Genomic DNA, 19,827 nt, shown 5'->3' on the forward strand with positions numbered 1-19,827 from the left:
GAAGGAATCAATAGCAGAATAACTGAGACAGAAAAACGGATAAGTGACCTGGAAGACGGAATGGTGGAATTCACTGTTGAGGAACAGAATAAAGAAAAAAGAATGAAAAGAAATGAAGACAGCCTAAGAGACCACTGGGACAACATTAAACGCAACAACATTCGCATTATAGTGGTTCCAAAAGGAGAAGAGAGAGAGAAAGGACCCGAGAAAATATTTGAAGAGATTACAGTCGAAAACTTCCCTAACATGGGAAAGTAAATAGCCACCCAAGTCCAGGAAGCGCAGCGAATCCCATACAGGATAAACCCAAGGAGAAACATGCCAAGACACATAGTAATCAAATTGGCAAAAATTAAAGACAAAGAAAAACTATTGAAAGCAGCAAGGGAAAAACGATAAGTAACATACAAGGGAACTCCCATAAGGTTAACAGCTAATTTCTCAGCAGAAACTCTACAAGCCAGAAGGGAGTGGCATGACATACTCAGAGTGATGAAAGGGAAGAAACTACAACCAAGATTACTCTACCTGGCAAGGATCTCATTCAGATTTGATGGAGAAATCAAAAGCTTTACAGACAGGCAAAAGCTAAGAGAATTCAGCACCACCAAACCAGCTCTACAACAAATGCTAGAGGAACTTCTCTAAGTGGGAAACACAAGAGAAGAAAAGGACCTACAAAAACAAACCCAAAACAATTAAAATGGTCATAGGAACATGCATATCAATAATTACCTTAAACGTGAATGGATTAAATGCTCCAACCAAAACACACAGGCTTGCTGAATGGATACAAAAACAAGACCCATCTATATGCTGTCTACAAGAGACCCACTTCAGACCTAGGGACACATACAGACTGAAAGTGAGGGGATGGAAAAAGATATTCCATGCAAATGGAAATCAATGGAAAGCTGGAGTAGCAATACTCATATCAGATAAAACAGACTTTAAAATAAAGAATGTTACAAGAGACAAGGAAGGACACCACATAAAGATCAAAGGATCAATCCAAGAAGAAGATATAACAATTATAAATATATATACATCCAACATAGAAAGCACCTCAATACAGAAGGCAAATGCTAACAGCCATAAAAGAGGAAATCGACAGTAACACAATAATAGTGGGGGACTTTAACACCTCACTTACACCAATGGACAGATCATCCAAAATGAAAATAAATAAGGAAACAGAAGCTTTAAATGACACAACAGACCAGATAGATTTAATTGATATTTATAGGACATTCCATCCAAAACCAGCAGATTACACTTTCTTCTCAAGTGAGCACGGAACATTCTCCAGGATAGATCACATCTTGGGTCACAAATAAAGCCTCAGTAAATTTAAGAAAATTGAAATCATATCAAGCATCTTTTCTAACCACAACGCTATGAGATTAGAAATGAATTACAGGGAAAAAAACGTAAAAAACACAAACACATGGAGGCTAAACACTACGTTACTAAATAACCAAGAGATTACTGAAGAAATCAAAGAGGAAATCAAAAAATACCTAGAGACAAATGACAATGAAAACACGATGATCCAAAACTTATGGGATGCAGCAAAAGCAGTTCTAAGAGGGAAGTTTATAGCTATACAAGCCTACCTCAAGAAACAAGAAAAATCTCAAGTAAGCAATCTAACCTTACACCTAAAGGAACTAGAGAAAAAAGAACAAACAAAACCCAAAGTTAGGGCTTCCCTGGTGGCACAGTGGTTGAGAATCTGCCTGCCAATGCAGGCGACACGGGTTCGAGCCCTGGTCTGGGAAGATCCCACATGCCGTGGAGCAACTGGGCCCATGAGCCACAACTACTGAGCCTGCACGTCTGGAGCCTGTGCTCCGCAACAAGAGAGGCCGCGATAGTGAGAGGCCCGCGCACCGCGAATAAGAGTGGCCCCCGCTCGCCGCAACTAGAGAAAGCCCTCGCACAGAAACGAAGACCCAACACAGCCAAAAATAAGTAAATAAATAAATAAACAAACAAAAAAACCCCCAAAGTTAGCAGAAGGAAAGAAATCATAAAGATCAGAGTAGAAATAAATGAAATAGAAACAAAGGAAACAATAGCAAAGATCAATAAAACTAAAAGCTGGTTCTTTGAGAAGATAAACAAAATTGATAAACCATTAGCCAGACTCATCAAGAAAAAGAGGGAGAGGACTCAAATCAATAAAATTAGAAATGAAAAAGGAGAAGTTACAACAGACACCACAGAAATACAAAGCATCCTAAGAGACTACTACAAGCAACTGTATGCCAATAAAATGGACAACCTGGAAGAAATGGACAAATTCTTAGAAAGGTATAACCTTCCAAGACTGAACCAGGAAGAAACAGAAAATATGAACAGACCAATCACAAGTAATGAAATTGAAACTGTGATTAAAAATCTTCCAACAAATAAAAGTCCAGGACTAGATGGCTTCACAGGTGAATTCTATCAAACATTTAGAGAAGAGCTAACACCCATCCTTCTCAAACTCTTCCAAAAAATTGCAGAGGAAGGAACACTCCCAAACTCATTCTATGAGGCCACCCTCACCCTGATACCAAAACCAGACAAAGATACTACAAAAAAAGAAAATTACAGACCAATATCACTGATGAATATAGATGCAAAAATCCTCAACAAAATACCAGCAAACAGAATCCAACAACAGATTAAAAGGATCATACACCATGATCAAGTGGGATTTATCCCAGGGATGCAAGAGTTCTTCAATATACACAAATCAATCAATGTGATACACCATATTAACAAATTAAAGAATAAAAACCATGTGATCATCTCAATAGATGCAGAAAAAGCTTTTGACAAAATTCAACACACATTTATGATAAAAACTCTCCAGAAAGTGGGCACAGAGGGAACCTACCTCAACATAATAAAGGCCAGATACGACAAACCCACAGCAAACATCATTCGCAATGGTGAAAAACTGAAAGCACTTCCTCTAAGATCAGGAAAAAGACAAGGATGTCCACTCTCATCACTATTATTCAACATAGTCTTGGAAGTCCTAGCCACGGCAATCAGAGAAGATAAAGAAATAAAAGGAGTCCAAATTGGAAAAGAAGAAGTAAAACTGTCACTGTTTGCAGATGACATGATACTATACACAGAGAATCCTAAAGATGCCACCAGAAAACTACTAGAGCTAATCAATGAATTCGGTAAAGTTGCAGGATACAAAATTAATACACAGAAATCTCTTGCATTCCTATACACTAATGATGAAAAATCTGAAAGAGAAATTACGGAAACACTCCCATTTACCACTGCAACAAAAAGAATAAAATACCTAGGAATAAACCTACCTAGGGAGACAAAACACCTGTATGCAGAAAACTATAAGACACTGATGAAAGAAATTAAAGATGATACCAACAGATGGAGAGATATACCATGTTCTTGGATTGGAAGAATCAATATTGTTGATATTTGTTCCAAAGCAATCTACAGATTCAATGCAATCTCTATCAAATTACCAATGGCATTTTTTACAGAACTAGAACAAAAAAATCTTAAAATTTGTATGGAGACACAAAAGACCCTGAATAGCCAAAGCAGTCGTGAGGGAAAAAAATGGAGCTGGAGGATTCAGACTCCCTGACTTCAGACTATATATACTACAAAGGTACAGTAATCAAGACAATATGGTACTGGCACACAAACAGAAACATAGATCAATGGAACAAGATAGAAAGACCAGGGATAAACCCACACACCTATGGTCAACTAATCTATGACAAAGGAGGCAAGAATATACAGTGGAGAAAAGACAGTCTCTTCAATAAGTGGTGCCGGGAAAACTGGACAGCTACATGTAAAAGAATGAAGTTAGAACGTTCCCTAACACCATACACAAAAATAAACTCAAAATGGATTAGAGACCTAAATGTAAGACCGGACACTATAAAACTCTTAGAGGAAAACATAGGAAGAACACTCTTTGACATAAATCACAGCAAGATCTTTTTTGATCCACCTCCTAGAGTAATGGAAATAAAAACTAAAATAAACAAATGGGACCTAATGAAACTTAAGAGCTTTTGCACAGCAAAGGAAACCATAAACAAGACGAAAAGACAACCCTCAGAATCGGAGAAAATATTTGGAAACGAATCAACAGACAAAGGATTAATCTCCAAAATATATAAACAGCTCATACAGCTCAATATTAAAAAAACAAACAACCCAATCCAAAAATGGGCAGAAGACCTGAATAGACATTTCTCCAAAGAAGACATACAGATGGCCAAGAAGCACATGAAAAGCTGCTCAACATCACTAATTAGTAGAGAAATGCAAATCAAACTACAGTGAGGTATCACCTCACACCAGTTAGAATGGGCATCATCAGAAAAATCTACAAACAGCAGATGCTGGAGAGGGTGTGGAGAAAAGGGAACCCTCTTGCACTGTTGGTGGCAATGTAAATTGATACAGCCACTATGGAGAACAGTATGGAGGTTCCTTAAAAAACTAAAAATAGAATTACCATATGACCCAGCAACCCCACTACTGGGCATATACCCAGAGAAAACCGTAATTCAAAAAGACACATGCACCCCAATGTTCACTGCAGCACTATTTACAATAGCCAGGTCATGGAAGCAACCTAAATGCCCATGGACAGACAAATGGATAAAGAAGATGTGGTACATATACACAATGGAATATTACTCAGCCATAAAAAGGAACGAAATTGGGTCATTTGTAGAGACGTGGATGCATCCAGAGACTGTCATACAGAGTGAAGTAAGTCAGAAAAACAAATATCGTATATTAACGCATATATGTGGAATATAGAAAAATGGTACAGATGAACCGGTTTGCAGGGCAGAAATTGAGACACAGATGTAGAGAACAAATGTATGGACACCACGGGCGGAAAGCGGTGGGGGGGGGGGCCGGGGGATGGGGGTGGTGGTGTGATGAATTGGGCGATTGGGATTAATATGTATACAGTAATATGTATAAAATGGATGACTAATAAGAACCTGCTGTATAAAAAAATAAATAAAATAAAATTCAAAAATTCAAAAAAAAAAAACTGAATCACTTTGCTGTATACTTGAAACTAACACATTGTAAATTAACTATACTTCAAAAAAAGTTATTTAATACATAAAGACCCTAAGCAACATTACACTTAGTTAAAAAACACTATTCTAACTACTTAATATTAGCTATTACTCCTCCATTCCTAAGATGCTTAATTTTAAGGGTACCCTATAAATAATAATGACAAAATCTTTCTTTAGTGCTTTTCTGAGGCATCCTGACTTCCAAACACAATCATGAAGAAAGTCTTACGGATTCTGGCTTAAAAAAACCCCCAAAAAACCCAAAAACATTAAAGAATAAATAACTTCGTTACTCCTTCACATGGGACTTTTTTACATAAAAATTTAGTCCAAACTACATAAAAGATGAATGAGAAAAATAAGATGTAAAGTCCGAAATAATTACAGTGGTTAAAAAAACAATGCACACAGAATTCAGAAAGTTGTCTCAGATCACACAATCAAGAGCAACTGTAAACAGTAAACCACCTGCATATTTTATTACTTTCTGGAAATGAAAAAAACCTTACACATAATAGAAATAACCTTCTGAAAAGTGCTATCCTGCACGAAAAACACATACCCCATTAATCATTTCAGGCAAGCACTGTTGCCAAACTTAAGACTTGCCGTCTTGTTTCTGAAAATCAACAATTTTTTGCTTCCAAAGAGCCTCTCAACGTTAAGACCAGTCACCATCTGTCTCAACTAAAGTCAACTTCTATTTTAAAAATCACAGTCTGTCATCACACCCACCTCTCTACAAACAAATGCTTGACGCATACCAATTTACTGATTCTTGATGGGCCCGAGTCACCTGAGAAAAAGCCTGGGTATATTACCGAGCGCGTTGATAGTCACAACACCCAGGTTCGTTTTCGGTGCATTTTCAATTTCGAGACCGCACGAGATTCATCTGCCGGCCAGCTAAAGCGCCGGGATTGCTAGTCCGCACGGGAAATGCTGAGGTGTCAGCAATCTCCCCAGAAGAGCGTCGGCGACCCCAATCACACTCAGGGCGTGGATTCCGGGTGCCACAATGCCCCCGCCCACCTACCCGGGACCCCACAGGCCAGGACCGGTCCGGACCGTGGGCTGGGTCCCCGGGGGTCCTGGAAGGGCCCGACCCCAACCGGGGGAGAATGCCCAAGCCGAAGACGCAGCCCTGCGGGTCCCCGGACCGGCGCGCCGGGCACAGGGCTGGCATCCCGGGAGGAGAGGGGAGGGGAGGGGGGGAGGGGGAGGAGGAGGAGGAGGAGGAACGGGGTCCCCGCCCGCATCTCGCCCCTTTTCTCTCTTACCTTTTCGCACAGCGTCCGCACCTGGTTCTCGTTCAGTTGTTTACACTCGTTTAGCTGCTCGACCCACTGGTCCAGCTCCTTGGTGAACGCCTTGTCGTCCATAGTGGCCCGAGCCCCTCCCCCGCTGCCTCCCGCCCCCCTCCCCGCCCCCGCGCGCCCCAGCCCCGGGCGCCGCTCCCCTCGCCCGGCGCCGCCGCCGCCGCCAGCTCCCAGCGGGAGGGGAAGGAGCCGGGGAGCGCGACCCCGCGCCCCGCCCAAGCCCCGCGGGCGGCTCCGGGCACACGGCCTCCGGGAGACCCCTGCCCGCCCTGGCCCGTCAGGCCGCGCGCCCCAGAAGTCGGTGAAGGGCGCGGGGAGGTGCGGGGCTTCCGCGGAGCTCCCGCCGGACGATGGGCACCTGCCGCCGCCGCCTCCCGCCCGCCGGCCGCTCCCGGTTCCCTTGCCCCTTCTCTCTAGCTCTTTCTCTCCCCTCCCTCCGGGTGTCCGTCATCGCCCGGGCATTTCCGCCGGGAAAAGGCGAGCAGGCGGCGCCGCCGGGGCCCGGGACGCGGGGAGGGGTGCAGCGCCCCCGTGTGGCTCGGCGGAGAAACGGGCCGAGGGGCCGAGGGTCGCGCCGCTTTCTCGCTCTTCCTCTTTGTATCATCCTTTTCCACTTCGGGTCCGGACCAAGCGCTCCAGGTTCTTCCTTCACATTCTTTTCTCTGGGAATTCTGTCCCCACCTTACTCTCCTGCAGTGCTTTCTCTTTTCTCTCTCTCTCTCTTTTTTTTTTTTTAGCGCTCTGAGGAGGGAATTGGTAAGCTTGTGTCTCTCCTCGACCACATAGACCCCAGAGTCTAGCACTCTCCTATAGCAGGCATTCCGTATCTATTAAGTAAGTAAGTAAGTAAGTAAGTAAATAAATAAATAAATAAATTCTTTCCGGTCTTAGCTCTGTCATTAGCTACCTGTGGGGCACTGACATCTCGAATCCTCCCTTTCAGCATCAGAAAGACGAGCCGATTGCTCTGTGGTATCAATGTGTCCCTTCCAACTCCAGCATTCTTCACCGCGTTTATGCAGTGTTTACTGAATTCTGATGATTTGTTCATTCAACGAACATTTATCGAGCAACTGCTAACTGCCAGATCCCCTGGGGCGCAGGTGCTAACCAAGCATACTTCCTCTATCAGGATGTTGCCTGAACCCAAGTGGCAAGCAACATCCTGTATCAGAAGGCAAGGGCTCCCTCTTGGCATTGCCAGCCTCCTAGCCGTGTCCTTGGACAATCACCGGATCGCCCCCAGCCTCAGATTCCTCATTTGTTAAAAGGGCGCGGTAAGGCCTATCTTTTAAGTTGTGATGATTAAATTCTACAAGTGCTTATCCAATAGTACAGTATGGGAGCCGTGTTCGTTGCCTAATCCTTCCTAGGCAACAGCTACCAAAAGCTTTAGAAAGGTGACATTCGAACGGAATTTTGAACCTTCTCCCCAGGCAAAACCTTGAAGTTGCCTGGAGAAGAGGAAAGAAACTTTTTTTTGGAGGGTGGCAGAGGACAAATGTGTGAAAGACCGTGGTCAGTTTGGAAAGCTATAAATACTCCTAGCAACAGAAATAAGTCATATGGTGGGAAACAAGGTTGGAAGAGCTCCTGTTCTCAAATGACCTGTAAATAGCAGCAAACCAACTGAAGGACAGGACATGAAAAGATGGTGAAACAGTACTGAACAGAAGGGGTACCTGCATGATTGCAACAGATTTGCAGTCTCTGAGGAGGTTAGTCTGTAAATGTTGAAAGGAGGCTGCATCTCAGCTAAACCTGGAAAGCTCAGAATGAGAATGAGAGGATGAATGGTATTTCTGGAGTTCCTACAGAGGACGGACTGAGAACAGAAAGTATACCTTGAGGAGAAATGGGAACTACGAATAGTGTTTAGGGAGGGAGGTCCTTGACATAGAAGCAAATGTGTTTGGGATTAATGTGCAAGAACGCTCTTAGAGCTGGGAGTAGAGGGGTGAGTTTGCGAGAATAGGGCTTCTGAAATGTTTAGTCAGGTTATGCTGTAGAGCAAATAAGAATGCTCTTTTGAGTGCTTCTTAGCTGCTAAGTGTTTCAAATGTATTTAGTACTTCAATAATCCTATGACCCAGGGGCTGTTGTTACCCTCCATTTTACAGATGAGGAAACAGAAACGTAGAGGTTTAAAAATGCGTTCGCGTCACACAGATGGACTGGTGGACTAAGGATTAATGCCCAAGTCTGTCTGACTTCCACTCTTGTCATTTGTGTTATGTGACCTCTGCAGTCTGGATGGCAGTAAGGAAAGCTGGAGGTTTCTTGGTGATTATAATATCAGTTTTCACTATTTTGGTTATGAAGCCATCTTAATTAAAAATAAAAACTATAATTCTTAAAATCTTTCTTTCTTCACTCTTTGCTTCTGTTGTGTATGTATGTATATGTGGTGTGTTTTCTCCTGTGGAACATAACCATTATTCTCCAATCCCTGCTAATCGCTTGTCATGCAACGCTGCATTTAATCTTAGGTTTGCAGACCAGATCTAAATTTGTTTTCAAAGAAACAACCAGAAGTGTTTGTATTTTTGTTTTGTTTACCTCTTCCCTTCTGGTCACAGAATTCTTAAATCATTAATTCCAGCAAACCCTTTGCCTTAAAATTACATTTTAGATTTTGTTCCTACAAAATTGTCTGCGTTATTTTAAAATATGTAAACACTGAGGGACTTCCCTGGTGGCGCAGTGGTTAAGAATCCGCCTGCCAATGCAGGGGACACGGGTTTGAGCCCTGGTCCGGGAAGTTCTCACATGCCGCGGAGCAACTAAGCCCGTGCGCCACAACTACTGAGCCTGTGCTCTAGAGCCCGCGAGCCACAACTACTGAGCCCACGTGCCACATCTACTGAAGCCCACGTGCCTAGAGCCCTTGCTCCCCAACAAGAGAAGCCACTGCAATGAGAAGCCCATGCACCACAACGAAGAGTAGCCCCCGCTCGCCACAACTAGAGAAAGCCTGCACACAGCAACGAAGACCCAACGCAGCCATAAATAAATAATTTATTTTTTTTAAAAAAGCGCCTATTTACCTAAAAAAAAAAGAAATTGATATATGGAACTCTGCATCAGAACCTCAATCAATAATGATGAGACTTAAAAAGACAAAGTCAATTTGGAAATGCTTTCTTTGAATTTAAAAACTACAAATCACTGTTAATAAAAAGATCATAGTAGGTGTTCTCACCCTACTGCTCAAGAAACATGGTTCTAAAAAAACCTTTTCAAAAGTATCAAAAAAGACTTTTTTTTTTTTTCTTTTGGCTGCACCGAGCGGCTTGCGGGATTTTAGTTCCAGACCAGAGATTGAACCCGGGCCCCGGCAGTGAGAGCAAGGAGTCCTAACCACTGGACTGCCAGGGAATTCCGAGATGGAATTATCTGAAGATAAAGGAATCAGTGCAGATGTGATGTTCAATATTTTGTCCTTTTTTGTGGTTGCCCTCAAGAGGCTTGGTTCAAACTCCCTAGCACAGTGGAGTTCTTTATCTTTACACATTTTATACCTGGCTATTTTTTTTTTTAATTAAGGTATAATTAGCATAGAACATTATATTGTTTCAGGTGTACAACATGATTTGATACTTGTATATATTGTGGAATGATCACTACAAGTCTGTTACCTAACCAAATTTGGGTCCTCTCACCCACACGCTATAAAGCCAACCTACCGACACCAGGTTGTGGTAAAGGAAGGTGTGTGCAGTGTTTACTGCAGGGCCAAGCAAGGAGTCCAGGCAGCTAGTGCTCAGAACACGTAAACTCTCTGATCGGTTTCAGGGAGGCTTTTTTTTTTTTTTTTGCCATGTGGGATCTTAGTTCCTGACCAGGGATCAAACCCATGCCCCTTGCAGTGGAAGCACAGAGTCCTAACCACTGGACCACCACGGAATTCGCCAGGGAGGCATTTTTTAAAGGCCAGGTGAGGGAGGGGAGTTGCAGGGTATGTGATCAGCTCGTGCACAGTACTCTGGTTGATGGTGAGGTAACAGGGTGGTGTCACAGGGGTTAACATTATCAATCAATACTCAGACTCCAATAGGCTTGGGGCTATGTTCTCATGGTCATCAAGTAGTTAACTTCTTCCATGTGGTGGGGTTTTAGCATCTGTAAAACAACTTGGGAAATGTGCTTCAGATACTGCTATCCAGGTACTTCAGAGAGGAGGTAAAGCAGAGGACAAGGGGGTGGGGCCTGTCCCAGGAAGGCCCCATAGGGTCCTGCTTGATTACAAGTCTAGTTAACATCTATCACCACATGAAGCTACAAAATTTTTTTCTTGTAACGAGAACTTTTAAGAACTACCCTTAGCAACTTTCAAATACGCAGTATAGTGTAAGTAACTATAGTCACTATGCTATATATTATATCCCCAGGATTTAATTATTTTATAACTGGAAGTTTGTATCTTTTGACCCTCTTCACCCCTTTCGTTCACCCAATACCTAGCTATTCTATATTGCGTGTCTGACAACGCCAACACTGCCAATTCTTAAGTGACTAAAGATGTTTCTCTTGCTTCTGCTGACCTTACTCATAGTGGCTTGAACAGATTTGGTGGAAGTACCGTTTGCCTTCCTTGGGAGGCTTTCCTCTAGAAAGTTTGCTTCTATATCTCTGGTAGCCTTAACCCAGTACCACTTCAGCAAGAGTTTTGGCTCAGAATGAGAGTGTCAGTTCCCCCACCTCACTGCTGTTTCAAGGTTCAGAGTCCCTATAGCAGCATGTCTTTAGGAATCCAGCCTCAGCCAGCTCACTCATCTGGCAGCCATCCTGTTCAGTCAGGCTCCCTGCTGGTTCACCTCAGGCCTTGGCTCTTGGCCTCGTGGCCTCAGTTTCCAGCTGCTTTGTCCTTAGCATCCAGTTCTTCTCAAACTTTCAGATGGCTCAAGCCCCAGATTCTTTCCACTCTAGCCCCAGGTTTTCTCATTCTGGACTAAATTCACACTAGTTTATTTTTTTGGAAATCTATGGAGACCTATCCTACTTTTGCAAGACCATTGAAGCCTCAGAAAAATGTGTACTGTCCTGGGTCTGGTTCTTTTGGAGCAGAAGTTCCCTTAGACATTTATAAAACTGGAACTGAAAGACCTATTTTATCTTTTTTTTAAAATAAATTAATTAATTTTTGGCTGTGTTGGGTCTTCGTTGCTGTGCGTGGGCTTTCTCTAGTTGCAGCGAGCGGGGGCTACTCTTCATTGTGGTGCACGGGCTTCTCACCGTGCTGGCTTCTCTTGTTTTGGAGCACAGGCTCTAGGTGCACAGGCTTCAGTAGTTGCAGCACACGGGCTCAGTAGTTGCAGCATGTGGGCCCTACCTAGGGCATGCAGGCTTCAGTAGTTGTGGCGCAGGCTTAGTTGCTCCACAGCATGTGGGATCTTCCCGGACCAGGGCTCGAACTCACGTCCCCTGCATTGGCAGGCGGATCCTTAACCACTGCGCCACCAGGGAAGCCCTGAAAGACCTGTTTTTGTTTATTTATTTTTGGCTGCGTTGGGTCTTCGTTGCTGCGCGCAGGCTTTCTCTAGTTTTGGCGAGCAGGGGCTACTCTTTGTTGCTGTGCGCGGGCTTCTCATTGCGGTGGCTTCTCTTGTTGTGGAGCACAGGCTCTAGGCTCATGGGCTCAGTAGTTGTGGCGCGTGGGTTCAGTAGTTGTGGCACGTGGGCTCTAGAGCGCAGGCTCAGCAGTTGTGGCGCACGGGCTTAGGTGCTCCGCGGCATGTGGGATCTTAGTTCCCCGACAACGGAGCGAACCTGCGTCCCCTGCACTGGAAGGCGGATTCATTACCACTGGACCACCAGGGAAGTCCCTCATATGATTTTTTTTTTTTAACAATTAGTGAGATTGAGAAATTTTTCAATTTTTTTTGACATTTATACTGTGTATGTGAATTGTGTTCACCATTTTACTAGCTTTTTCACACCCTTATTATTTACAGGCTGCTTGATATACGTTTCAAATATTTTACAGTGTGTTACACGGATTTTATATTTGTTTGTAAGAGTCTTTCCATATAGAAGTTTAAATTTTTTTTTCCTAACGAGTATTTACTGTCGGGCAGTATTCTAAGTACTTACATTATTGCCTCGATTATTCGCTTCACTACAACCCTATGAAGTAGGTGCTATTATTAGAGTTTCAATTAATTAACTGAGGATACTGAGGTAGAGAAAATAAGTGACTGGCCCAAGTTCTTTCATTTGGAGCTGGGAAATGAAGCCAGGTAGTCAGAGCCGATGGTCTCCAACTTCTGTAATACTCTGCCACCCATCCTGTCAATAACTTTGCTTAAGGCTGTTTAAAAAGTCTCCTCTGCCCCAAGATTACATGGATATCTTATTATGTATTTTATAGACATACATAAATGACATATAGAATTTACTGTAAATTTTATACTAATATTCCCTTGCAATACAATTTATTTGGGCAACTTTTATGTTGTGGTAAAATATAATATTCACATTTGAACCATTTTTAAGCCTATGATTCAACAGCATTAGGAATATTCACACTGTTGAGCAACCCTCACCGCCACTATTTCCAGGACGTCTTCATCCCGAACAGAGACTTGGTGCCCATGTAAACAGTAATTGCCATTTCAGCAGTTGTGGCTCGCGGGCTCTGGAGCGCAGGCTCAGTAGCTGTGGCGCACGGGCTTAGTTGCTTCGCGGCACGTGGGATCTTCCCGGACCACGGAATGAACCTGTGTCCCGCACATTGGCAGGCGGATTCTTAACCACCATGCCACCAGGGAAGTCCCTGCTTATTAGTATTATCACCAGTCTTCTTTTCTACAGGGCAACTGGTAAATCTTTGTCCAATATTAGAGTGTAAGATTTACCTTTCCACTTATATCTTTTATAAGCAACAGTGATATAATAAAGAATATATCTGGTCTTTGACCCTGGTTTCTGGCACAGAGCTTCCAAAACCCTTGGAATTTCAGAGTGAGAGGAGTATCTTTGTTATACTGATGAGGTAGGTGACTCAGGATCGGGGCTGGTCACCAGAAAGACCAACCCTGTGACTGGTCAGCCAAATTTGGGCCAGCCTGACCTCAGGGGAGGGGATAGGGCTGGAGATGGAACTCCATGTCATCAAGGATTTAATTACACATGCTTCTAACGAAACTCCAGTAAAAACTCTGGTCACCCCAGCTCTGTGGAGCTTCCAAGTTGGTGAACACATTGATGTGGTGGTGGGGTGAGATGCCTGGATCCCACAGGGGAGGGCGTAGAACCTCTGCATATTCCTCCACTCCTAAAGAGTATTTCTCAGTTTGGTTGCTCCTGACCTGTACCTTTTACAGTAAAACTGTAATTCTAAGTATAATGTCTCAGTGAATCCTGTGAGTTGTTCAAGCAAATTACTGACCTTGAAAGGGTTGTGGGAACCCCAAATTTATAGCCTAGTTAGGGTACACCTGAGGCTTGTGGCTGGAGCCTCAAGTGAGGACAGTCTTGTGTAGGCCTTTGCACTTCTCTTGTGGGCTCCGTGCTAACTCCACGTAGTGTGAGAATTTAACTGAATTACAAGCACTCAGTGTAGAACAGTGCAACACACTATTTTTTAAAATGTCTTTTGTAATTTAAAAAACTATTAAACAGTTTTTAACATATCTTTTGACAGCTGAACTTATGACATTTACAGTCTTGGTTACAACTATATTTAGCTTATTGTCATCTTAACACTTTAAAAGATAAATTTTAAGTTGCCATAGTTACATGATAATTTTTTAAATGCATGGATATAATTTATATCCTTTCATAGTTTGCTATGGAAATTAACTCTCCACTTTCTTTTGGGTCTCAGATGCACAAGTATAATTAATCCTTTTATTTTATGGCACATTGTGAACACGTCTGTGCAAAAACTCGTTTTCCCTTCTCATCCCTGATACACAGTTTCATTTCTCTTCCTTAAAACGTATCCTCTAATGTTTTTGGTATATATCCTTATATTATCCATGTAAAATATATAGTATTATGTACTTAATATGCATATAAATATATTCATATAGTTCTGTACATTTCATTGTTTCTAACTTCTTTCACTAAATGGTGATTATTACTGTATTTAGTATTTGTACAAATAACAAGCTATCATGTTTGAATCTAAAATGCTTAAAATATAGCGTTTTGTTCACCAAACAATATGGTTTTAAAAAACATTAGCTGTGATTATAGCAGCATCTTCTTGTCTATCATAATCACTGTCTTACTTGCTTTGCTTCTTTCTCCACAATTTTCTTCAACGTGTTCTCATCTGGTATGGGCCTCGTAACACACCATGCAAACCAAGGGCTACACATGAAACCTTAAATGTGGTGAAAAAGCCTTTAGGACAAACATACAATAGTTGAGAAAGGTTCACATTGAGTATTAACTGTGATATCAAGACACCTATCCTGTTTTTGACACTCGGAGCACTTTTAAAAATGTGAGGATTTCCCTGGCGGTCCAGTGGTTAAGACTCTGCACTTCCACTGCAGGGGGCACAGGGTTCAATCCCTGGTCAGAGAACTAAGATCCCGCATGCTGTGTGCCCCCCCCCCAAAAAAAGTCTGTGATTGTAATATTCTATGTATTTCGACCAAGACTTTTCCTATACATCATGTTGTTAAAATGTTACATCAAGCTTGGGGGACATAAATATTTTTTCCAATATTAAACTGGCTGAAAATATATCAAGGAATATATCAAAGCAGGGTCTTGAAAAGATATTTGTGCACCAATATTCACAACAGCATTATTGACAATAGCCAAAAGGTGGAAGCAACTCAAATGTCCATCATGAATGAATGAATAAAAATGTGGTCTCTACATACAATGGAATATTTTTCAGCCTTAAAAAGGAAAGAAATTCTGACACACGCTACAACATGGATGGGCCTTGAGTCCATTATGAAATAAGTGAGTCACAAAAAGATGAATACTGTACGACTTCATTTATGAGGAGTTTAGAGTAGTCAAAATCATAGAGACACAAAGTAGAATGGTGGTTCCCAGGGACTGGGGGAGAGGGGGAAGGAGGCATTGTTTAATGGGTTTATAGTTTGTTTTGCAAAATGTAAAATACAAGTTCTGGAGACTGGTGGCACAAAAATGTGAATCTACTTAACACTACTGACTGCACTGTTAAAAATGGTTAAGATGGTAAATTTCGAGGCTCAAGAGGGAGGGGATATGGGGATATTTGTATACATACAGCTGATTCACTTTGTTGTACAGCAGAGACTAACACATTATAAAGCAACTATACTCCAATAAAGATGTAAAAAAAAAAAGGTCAATTTCGTTTCACTACAATTAAAAATAAAAAATAAAAAGGGAGCCCTGCCAGGAATACCTTAACCAGGGATACGTTCTGTGGGGTGAGCCTGCACTTCCTTTCACTCCTGTGGCAAACCCAGGGTTGGGTCAAGGGATGAGGCCAAGTCACTGCCCTACACTGACAGATGCTCAAGAATGTGAAGCCTATCATGTCTCTTTATCAACTTAAATCATTCCACGGGAGGGGGGTGTGATGTGTGTCCCTCTCACTTCCCCATGATACCTACACCCACAAATGCCGTATCAGTAGAATGCTTTATGTTATATTCTCGTTATGTGTTTCCTCCATCCAAAGACCTTATTCTCACCTTTCCAGCATGTATAACTCAAACAGATTTTCAAGACTCACCTTAGGGTTGTCTTACTCATAAAAAGTGTTCCTAAATCCAGTAGGATTAATTATATGATTAATTATATGGTAATCCTAAGACCTGTACACCAAGCACTAGCATCTATCACACCTCACTTTATTTTCACGGTTGGTTTCTTGCATGCCTCTCTCACTCTACACAGACCTTTCAAGCGAGAAGTGTCTCATTGATTTTTCAATTCCAAACGTCCAATCATACAGCTAAGCCCAGCAACAACAGAGTGTGCTCCATAAACATTTGTTGTTTGTAACTTGGTACTGTATCTACATTGAATGGAATGGATTTTCACTTTTGACTTTATGAAAGTAAACAAACTACTGTCATTCTCACCCTCAAATCTTTCTTTGGGTTTTTTTGACTTTGACTTGTATCCAAAAGAAACACTCATGATGAAATATCATTAACAGATTATTTTTACTTTGTCATTTGATGGATACCAGTAGATGGTTAGAGGGAAAATTTTTTCATGATTGCAGGTTCCTGGGCCAAGAAACCCAGAAGGCAGGGTAAGAAAATTAGTTTTTAGTCTGACTTAATGTTTTGCCCTGAAAAATTGGTGGAAGACTACAAAAGTAACCTAGCTGACTCAGCAGGTTCTATGCGTGCATTTTTCAATAGATGGCATGTTTGAAACATTTTTTTATGGTTGACCTGTAAGAAAGGTTAAGAGGGTGGGTGTATCTCTAAGAAACTGTCACAGAAATGAATGGTCTTGAGATAGTTTTAGAAAATAAGGAAGGATGAATGGAAGGTAGAGAGCCTGCCTTTCACCAAAGGTTACTGGAGGATAAGCTTCAGGATAGCATTTGAATAAAGTGGGAGCACAGTCAATTTTGAGAAAACTGTCCTTTTCATTAACATTCAGATGCAGTTGTAAAACACCCTGGTTGAGAATCAGTGGATTAGGAGTCATTAGTTACTTGATTTAGCGTAACTCCTAATACGAAAAATATATTCACTTCTCAATATAACTAAAATAATCTTAGCCAAGGGACTAGAATTGTTTGTATGCACATAGAGGAATTGTTTCTTAATCAAATGTGAAAAATCTCAAATTACTGTATTGCTCTTTGCACATTCTATATTCAAAATTTAAAAGAAGGGATTATGTATCAGGTTCACAAGTTGACGGCTGGAATTTAAAAAGCAAATAACATGTCAAAGGAGAGAGATTAAGACAGATCTTATATTCTTTTCAAACCAACAATACTGGAAATATTAACTGATGTTCACAAAGATGACTTGAGGTGCAAAATATCTTGAAGGGCCTTCTGAATGAATGCATTCATAAAATAAGGAATTAACATTTTCCTTTATGGGGTTGATATAAAGATTAGTTGGTACACACACAAGCAGAATAGCATACCTTTAGCACCAATCAAATCATATGTTCAGTAACTGCTGAGTGAATACAATCTTTAATTAACCATGCTCAACTTACTAGACCAGATTTCTCAAAACATAGATTCTCATATTTTAAAAAAAGAAATGAAGGAATCCCCTGGTGGTCCAGTGGTTAGGACTCTGCACTCTCACTGCCAAGGTCCTGGGTTTGATCCCTAGTCAGGGAACTAAAATCCCATTAGCTCCATGGTGCGACCAAAAAAAAAAAAAAAAATCTGTCATAGCTCTAAATTATTCTTACCTAACAAAGGAAAATAGACTTTAAAAATGAAAGGAATTACAAATCCTAAGATAAGTGGAGTTTCCTGTGACAACAAATTAGAATGCAGTGTATTTTGAGATTTAAGGGTTCCACAGGATATTTCAAAGGAAACTTCTTACAAATACCAGAGGGATTCTTTTAACGGTTAAAAGATTCAGAAACAAGATGGTAACAGTAAAAACAGACAGATCTTTCACCCCAAGAAATGAGTAAAATTTATATCCTCACAAAACGTTCCTCTCTTAATCTCTATCTAATGAATTCTTTTAAATCTTATTCCCACATGGCATTACTAATCAATGACCGCTTACCTTCTCAGTTTCTCTTCATTAGCACTGCTAAGAATTTGCAGTTACTTGGGGCTTCCCTGGTGGTGCAGTGCTTAAGAATCCACCTGCCAATGCAGGGAACATGGGTTCGAGCCCTGGTCCAGGAGGATCCCACATGCCGTGGAGCAACCAAGCCCGCGAGCCACAACTACCAAGCCTGTGAGCCTAGAGCCTGTGCTCCAGAACAAGAGAAGCCTGCGCTGCAACAAAGAGTAGCCCTCACTGGCTGCAACTAGAGAAAGCCTGTGTGCAGCAATGAAGACCCAACGCAGCCAAAAAAAAAAAAAGAATTTGCAGTCACTGCTCCTAGAATTGTATCCATCAGATCTAGTTTAAAGAATGCTTGTCTTCTAAAAATAACTTAATTTTCTTCCTCCACAATCCTTTTTTTCAAACTGCACGGATAATTGGGAGTTTATCATGGTACTCAAGCAATTACCAACATTGTATGAACTGAAATCAAACTATGCCTGTAAAAAATTTTAATAGCTTTAAAATACCACATATACCTGAATGTAAGTTAATTTTTCTCCTAAAATTACTCCCATTGAAAAGAATATGGAGCCTTACTCTATTTTGAAGACTTAAGCCCATTACTTTAAGGAAGGTCTTTGGGGAGGAAATTAGCTCGAAATGACTTCAACCAAATGTAATTTTAGATATGTTCACAGGTTTAAAAAGCATACATCTCAAAGAATTTAGAAGTGAGGATGATATGCTTTGGAAAACTCTGTCATAGGGCTCCAGAAAGCTGATGATGTCAAAGATGCATGAGAGGACACCGAATGAAACTGTTCTGTGTGTTAAAAAAAAAGAATTTAAAGTATTTTTATATAACATACAATTGAAATTTAAACATTTCATTTATATCTCTAAAAGTTTATATATTTCAGCTTACCAAAAAACTTGTTTTGAGGAATCTTCTCATTGGGGAAAAGTAAGTACAGCCTTACATTTGGCTAGATTCAGAACTCAAGTTTTAGAGGCACTTTTACATTATGCATATTAACAGAAGGCAGACTGATGTAACTAAAATATATGAATATGAAAGTTAGTTTGATTACCTCATCAAAGAGGCTCCCCTGAACATCTCAGCTTACGGATCATCCAGTAATTCTCTATTACTTTGTTTTGTTTTGTGTATGTCACTTCTCACGATGTGAAATAAACTACTGTTCTTAAATATTTATTACTTGTCTCTCTTGACTGGAATGAGAACGGCACGAGGGCAGGGACTTTGGCTTGTCCTATGAAACTCCAGGCAGGAATGAAGTTTGTCAGAGTCAGGGGAAAGGAAGGAATGAGATGAAGGTGGAAGCCGCTGGAGTAGACGGAGTGTCCCAGCAGTTTATTTAATCAAATTCAGTTCTTTGTGGACTCTTTTTCTTATAATGAGTATACGTATAAACAAAAGATTATCCGTATATTATTTGCTCATTAGTCAAGAAACACAAAAGGAGAAAAAAAAACCCTGAAACTAGAAGGACTAGAAGGAATTCAGCTTATTCAGATAATTCTTCAAGTTCCAAAACAATAATATTTACAGACAAGCAGGTATTTTTAAAAATAACGTTCACTCAAATTTTAATTTGTTCTTTTTTTTATTTTTAGAACCAAGACACATACTTGAGGGGAAAAAACACTCCATTTTTCCACGTCCCGTTTCAAAGTGCAGATTTTAAAATG

General features: G+C 41.1%; 1 protein-coding gene across 1 annotated transcript in view; it reads right to left on the bottom strand.

Moving 5' to 3' along the window:
- Positions 1 to 6,528, bottom strand: part of PPP2CB (protein phosphatase 2 catalytic subunit beta) — a 31,765-nt gene extending 25,237 nt beyond the window's left edge. The window contains exon 1 of the mRNA XM_061177274.1: positions 6,389 to 6,528. Within this exon, the coding sequence (XP_061033257.1) occupies positions 6,389 to 6,490 (102 nt within the window). The 5' untranslated portion in view covers positions 6,491 to 6,528. The remainder of the gene's footprint in view (positions 1 to 6,388) is intronic.
- Between the last annotated feature and the right edge of the window lie 13,299 nt (positions 6,529 to 19,827).

Source organism: Eubalaena glacialis, chromosome 20 (genome assembly GCF_028564815.1).
Source record: "Eubalaena glacialis isolate mEubGla1 chromosome 20, mEubGla1.1.hap2.+ XY, whole genome shotgun sequence".
Lineage (NCBI taxonomy): Eukaryota > Metazoa > Chordata > Mammalia > Artiodactyla > Balaenidae > Eubalaena > Eubalaena glacialis.